The following is a 6,991-nucleotide window of genomic DNA, read 5'->3' as shown; positions in this document are numbered from 1 at the left end:
AATAAGGTTGCGCATTCCTGTATATGCTAATTACCTGTGTATCTCCCATTTTTAAGTGTCAGTTTAAGTTTTCCGTCCATTTTTATTGAACTGCTGTCTTTTTATTAGTTTTTCCCTATAGATCATTTTTTGACTTGTTTTTTAGTCTTTATTTACTGAGCGCTCCCAATTTTTCATTCACTGTGATCATACTTTCTTGCATTTAATTTGTATATTTATGTATGGATCTTTAGCTACCAATTCCAACATCTGAGTAACCTTGTGTAGTTTCTAGTGACTATTTTTTCTCTTGACTGTGAGTTGCTTGCCTAGTATTTTTAAATTACATTGTAGCTGTTTTGAATATTGTAGAAGTTGTAGAAGGTTACGTTGTGGATTCTTCTGAAGAATATTATTATTATTATTATTTTAATTTAAGCAGGCAGCTAACTTGGCCAAACATGAACACGAAACTTTATCTCTTTTGCTATCATGAGCAGCTGGAACCAATCCATTTTTCATACTTATAGCTATTGCTCCTTTCTGGAAGCCATGGTGTCTCCTACATGTATACACAGCTTGAATGCCAGCTAAGTATTTAAGTGGAGTTCATTTGGGACTCTCCCTTCTGTGTCTTCTCACTTTCCAACTACTCCTAGGATAGCCTCAAACTTTATCATCTCACTTCATGCCAGGAAGATTATGGATTTCTGCTTGAATTGGAAAGTGCTCCAAGGTATAAAACCTCATACACCCGCCATTGTTGTAGAGTTGAGTCCAACTCATAGTGAGCCTATAGGGCAAAACAGTGGTACTCCATAGGGTTTCCATATAATGGGAGGTATATGACTTTTTGAAATCCTGGTGTGGCGCTGTGGATCAGCACTGGAGTGCTAACCACAAAGTTGGCAGTTCAAACCCACCAGCTGCTCCTTGGAAACCTTACACAGGGTGGCTATGAGTCAGAACTGATTCGATGGCACTTAACAACAAGACCAACTTATGAGTCTTTATGGAAGCAGACTGTCTCATCTTTCTCCTACAGAGTGACTAGTGGGTTTGAACAGTTGGGCACAAAACCACTGTGCCACCAAAAACAAAACAAAAAATCCCACTGCCAACGAGTCGATTCTGACTCATAATGGGGCCCTGTACAGTTTCTGAAACAGTAAATCTTTACGGAAGCAGATAGCCTCATCTTTGACCTGTAGAGCAGCTGGTAGGTTTGGACTGCTGAACTTGCAGCCCAATGAATGGCCCACTATGCTTTCAGGGAGGGCTCATTACAAAATCTTACACAAACATGGTTGTACCCAGTGCTGTTTGATCCTGTTCAGCTCCTGCCAGTGCCTTCACAGTGTGTCTTTTTTCATATTGTGCCCAGAGTTGATCACTGTTACTTACAAGAGGGTTGTTATTGTTAGGTGCCATCGAGTTGGTTCTGACCCTTAGCGATCCTACATACAACAGAATAAATCACTGCATGGTCCTGCACCATCCTCTCAATTGCTGCCACGCTTTAGCCCATTGCTGCTGCCACTGTGCCAATCCATCTCTTTTTGGGGGCTCCCTCTTTTTTGCTGACCCTCCACTGTACCAACCATGAAGTCCTCAGGGAGTGGCCCCTCCTGATAATTTGTCTGAAGCATGAGAGACAGAGTCTGGCCATCTTGGCTTCTAAGGAGCATTCTGGTTGTACTTCTTATGACACAGATTTGTTTGTTATTCTGGCAGTGCATGGCACTTTTAATATTCTTCTCCAACACCGTAACTCAAATGCATCAATTCTTCTATGGTCTTCCTTATTCATTGTCCAAATTTCTCATGCATATGAGGCTATTGAAAAGACCATGGCTTGGATCATGCACAGCTTAGTTCTCAAACTGACATTTTGCTCTTAAACACTTAAAAGAAGTCTTATTCAGCAGATTTGCCTAATGCAGTAAATATGTTGTTTGATTTCTTGACTACTGCTTCCATGAAGGTTAGTTTGATGAAAGTTAATTGACCACTATCAGAAATGAAACTCCCAGTTTGGAGATATTTGCTCTCCGACCCAGGAATGGGAAATATTTTAACAGGCTTGCAATTTCAGTAGAATACAAATTTTTCCCTGGAGCACTAATTATAAATTCAGTGTCTGAAATCAGTGGATAGGGAGTGGTGATAGGTATCAAAATCTGCTGGGGATGTGAAAGAGCAGCAGTATGCATGCAGACCACACATGTGCCAGCCTTTTGTCTGTTTGGTGTTGGTCAGCAAGCCACGTGTTGGGGAGACCCCACTAGTGGGAGGAAACTCTAGAGTGGAGGGAGATCTTTAATATTCAGCACAGGGAAATGAGACGGTAACCCGCTTTCTCCCTCTCTGTCTGCTACTCCTCAGGAGCATATGCAGGGTTAATTAATGTGTAAAAACTTACGAACTGGAAGATGAGATTAAGAGAAATAGAAAGTCTATGTACAAAAGTGAAACCAGAAAAAAAATGTTCCATTCCTTTTGAAGACTAGGAATTCAAAGAAAAGGTGTTTTGGGGACAGTAATGACTGCTTATCTAGGCTCGACACTGTCCCATTAGTGGAAAAGCTAGAAACACCTTCAGCTGAACAATGTTGGCTAGGTGGGCTCCCATGAACCTCTTCACCTTTGAGGGGATTATAAATCATTTAGTCATATTGTCTCATGTTCCCAGCAAGATTGTTCCTTAAGGACAAAGATCCCAATGTAGACTAACTGTTTTTTCCCCACTTCCCAGCCCATATTGGAGGTCAGTGAATAGAAATCATGTTTGTCTCCTGCATGTCGCCATAGTGAACATTGTGGTGTTGCTATTATTGTTTCTTTGTATCTTCCAGAGGCTTTTTAAATGACGTTTTCAAGAAAGGAGGTTCAGATGGTTCCAGTGTCCGCCTCATGAAAGGAGAGATGACCCTTTCCCAGGTAAACGGACACGCACAGACTGCCTGGAACACACATTCTTTGCATATACTGATCATAAGCTCTCTGAGAGGGAGGAGCTGTGTTTTCTTTACCTACTTACCCCTTTAGCTCTTCACCTCATAAAACTGACCTAGACTGACAAAGAAGTATTTAGGACGACTGTAAAGTGTTCTTGTTGTCTCTTTGGGTCAACCAGAGAGATGCATGCTGATGAATGGAAAATTGCCAAGGTCTGGAAGAGAAGATCTATGCAACAGAATTTCAACGGCCAGAATAGCTCTTTTAGGACAGTGCTACTGGTTCTGATGATCCAATAACTAGATACTGGGTAGCTTTGGCGTCAGGTATCAGGTTTGATCCATAGCCCCCATCTAGGGAATATTTGATCACAAGTAAGGTACTTAACCTCTCTGAGTTTCGGTTATGCTATCTGTAAAATGGGGGTGAGAATGCTACTTATTCTATAGGTTATTGTGAAGGATGGAGAGTACTTAGCGCAGTGCTTGGCTTGAAGTAGGTAATAAATATTAGTCATTATTGTTACTTACAACTGCATTTATATATATATATATATATATATATTTTTTTTTTTTTTTTTTTAACAACGTAATTAGAATCTAAAAATGACTGATTCCCAATTAGTACCTGTCTAAGAAAAATCTGTGTTGAAAGTAGTACCGCCAGAATACTCCTTAGAAGCCTGGATGGCCAGACTTCGACTTTCACACTTCAGAAACATTATCAAAAGGGACAGCCCCTGGAGAAGAACATCATGCTTGATAAGAGGGATAGCCAGTGAAAAAGAAGGAGACCCCCAATGAGATGGATTGGCACGATGGCAACAGCAATGGCTTCAAGCTTAACAACAATTGTGAGGATGGTGTAGGACTGGACAGTATTTTGTTCTTTTGTGCATAAGGTCGCTATGAGTCGGAACTGACTTAACGGCACCTAACTACAACAAGAAAAAGGCTGTTGAAAATTTACTTTATAAGCACATATATCCAACAGTGTTATTATGTTCACATTTTTTTGTGTCACAGCCACTCATCCCTGGTCAGAGAACTTGGGACCCACCCTAATAGAAAACAAAAGCCTACTATGAAGGCAGACGTGGTGTAAGTGGAAGAGTAACTCATTGCAGTCACCCTAAAACACACGCACACACACACTGAGGCAGTTGGTGATTGAAGATGGTAGTGATGTTAGGAATCAGCATTCTTCAGGATTTAATGAATAAAGCAGTCCCAGTGATGTTTTCAGAAGGTAAGGACAGAGGCCAGTGACATATACTTTCAGGTATATACTGGGACTTCCTAGTAATTGCTATGAAAATTCCGTAACCATTCAGACTCACTCAGTGGCTTCTACTAGTCTGTGTGGAGTCTTTGTGCAGCACTGTACAATAAGCACTGGATTGCTAACCCTAAGGCTGGCAGTTCAAAACCACTAAGTTCTCCTCAGTTTATTAAGTCACTATAAGTTGGACCCAACTCCATGGCACTTAGCAACAACAATGGTCTGTGTGGCTTCTAGGAAACTTGCATGACTAGAGGAAGAGCTCTGAAAACCCAAATTAAAACATGATATGCTTAATTTGTATTTTCAAACCACAAGGTTGGAGATTCAATACTCACCAGCCACTTCTCGGAAACGCTTCATAAGGGTGGCGATGAGTCGAATCAACTCAGTGGCACTTTTAACAACCACATCTTCAGAGTTAATGTCATCTTTTACCCTTTAATTTATGTATACTGTATAAACAGAAAAATACACAAAAGGGTGCCTGATGAATTTTCACAAACTGTATACATCTGTATCACCAGCACCCAAATCAAGAAATTTAAAAACTGCCAGCACTGTACACACCCCTCTGTGCGCCTCCCAGCCACTTGTGCTGCTAAGCATGTTTCTGTACACGCCTTTTGGTAATGAGCATGTTGTTGTTGTTAAGTGCTGTGGAGTTGGTTCCAACTCATAGTGACCCTGTATCGGGTTTCCAAGGAGTGGCTAGTGAGTTTGAACTGCCGACCGTGTGGTTCAAACTGACCTCGCGGTCCAGTGCATTATCCTGCAGTGCCACATTTCCCTGGGGGCTGTGTCCAGGGTGGATTTGTTGGGCAATGCATACATTCAGATTTAATTGTTGTTAGGTGCCATCTAGTTGATGCTGACTCATAGCACCCTATGCACAAGAGAACAAAAACACTGCCTGGTCCTGGGCCAACCTCACAATAGTCGCTACATTTGAGCCCATTGCTGCTGCCACTGTGCCAATCCATCTCACTGGAGGTCTTCCTGCAGTCCAGATTTAATAGAGTTTCTAAAACTTTTCAAAGTGGCTTACACACCACCCTTGTCATTTCACTTTCATAGTGGGTGCCGCTCATGGAAGAAGATTGCAGGAAACATTCCGAGGCCTCTGGAGTCCGCCTCCCAGAGAATTTCTCTATAAATCAAATCTTTGGGAAGGCGATTTCAGCAAGAAAGATCAACCACCCTATTCTCCAGGCAGCTGTGACTCTTAGAAGGAAGGGTAAGATTCAAATATTGGTCATTCTCTGACTGGAATCCCTGGTGATGAGGGGTGGGGGCAGCAGGGTTAGGTCAGAATACAAGTCAATTTATTCCCAGACCTCAGATCTTCGCAGACTTGATGGAAAGCTATGCTTAACACATGGCTACAAAGAAAGTTTTATCAAATGGCAAAACAAAACAAACACTATTATCAAAATAATTGTAAAAATGTAAGAATTGTGTTGAAGAAAGGGATTGAAACCAGTGACTGCTTTGTGAGCACACTTTCTCCTCATGTCCTGATGGTTCTAGTACTGACCTGGAAATAAAAACCTTCTCCCTGCCTCTTGTCACAAGGATGAAAATACAAGGCCTTTCAAGCAACTATCATATTTTCAGCTGTCTGGGGATGAGAGTGGCAAAGCTATGAGCTGATGACATGGGTTCAGTTGGTGCCACATGACCAAGTTCGTGAGATCATGTTCTTCCAACCAGCAGCTCTTTGGCATCAGTGACCTGCTCTTCCTTTTAGGCCTATGTGAAACCATTCCCCCTTCTCCCCAGTAGACTTACCCAGGTTGTGGCAAAACCATGCACATTAGTCACACCATAGACTCACAGAGTCACCTGTGTCTCATTTCAGGCAGTGTCTGGTTCTTGCCCTCACTTGTTAGACTGATAAAGTGGGATGGGGGTGGAGGTGGTGGAGGGGGAATGCCTCTCTATATGTGGGCTTCAAAAAAATTCATGGAAAAATTCTATTCTCGTTTCATTGCATGTTTCCACCAACTTTCTGAAGCCACCTCACATTTTCATTTCTTTAGTTTTTAAGTGGGGACACAGTCCCTGAAAGCCCATGTGGGGATTTGAAATGCAGGAGAGCAGAATTTGCCATTACATTGCAGAGTGGAAGGAACACTGGAGTGGGAGTCTGCAGGCCAGGGTTGGAGGCTTGACCCCGCTTTGCACTCCTTGTGTGACTCCGGGCAGCCCACAACTTGTCTGTGTTTCTGTTTCCTCATCTACAAATTTGGGAATAGTAAGATCTGTCCTTCCTCCCTGGAAGGTGGGGAGGATCAAATGAGCCGATGAATGTCAGAACACTTTGTAAGGGTAGTGTCTTAATCTGAGCTTCTGAAAGCCTTTCATGTATATGCTCTCTGGTTGCATGTCAGGAGGTGCTTGTAGGTCTAGATGATTCTTTTCCATTTTGTCATTGAGAACTGTATGTCAGGAGATTGGTGTAAGCAAGCAAAACCCCACTTGGCCCTATCTTGAGAACTGCCTGTGGGGCATCTTGAGCTTCTTGGAGCAAGGTTCTTCCTTCATTCACTGGTGACTTCTCATTCAGGTTATACAACCTGCATCCTCACCAATAACTGGCTGGACGATAGTGCCCAGAGAGGCTGCCTGGCCCAGATGATGAACGAACTGAAGCCTCACTTCGACTTCCTCATAGAGTCATGTCATGTTGGAATGGTCAAGCCTGAGCCTCAGATTTACAAGTTAGTACTGGACACCTTGCAGGTCAGCCCCAGTGAGGTAAGTAACTTTC

The 6,991-nt window shown here is 42.5% G+C and overlaps 1 protein-coding gene across 1 annotated transcript in view; it reads left to right on the top strand.

Annotated features, from left to right (window-relative positions):
- Positions 1–6,991, top strand: part of EPHX2 (epoxide hydrolase 2, cytoplasmic) — a 75,527-nt gene that overhangs the window by 11,434 nt on the left and 57,102 nt on the right. The window contains exons 2-4 of the mRNA XM_006864436.1: positions 2,835–2,919; positions 5,296–5,455; positions 6,788–6,978. Of these exons, the coding sequence (XP_006864498.1) occupies positions 2,835–2,919; positions 5,296–5,455; positions 6,788–6,978 (436 nt within the window). The remainder of the gene's footprint in view (positions 1–2,834; positions 2,920–5,295; positions 5,456–6,787; positions 6,979–6,991) is intronic.

The sequence above is a fragment of the Chrysochloris asiatica genome, unplaced genomic scaffold, assembly GCF_000296735.1.
Source record: "Chrysochloris asiatica unplaced genomic scaffold, ChrAsi1.0 scaffold00064, whole genome shotgun sequence".
Lineage (NCBI taxonomy): Eukaryota > Metazoa > Chordata > Mammalia > Afrosoricida > Chrysochloridae > Chrysochloris > Chrysochloris asiatica.
This window is presented reverse-complemented; position numbering and strand designations above follow the sequence as displayed.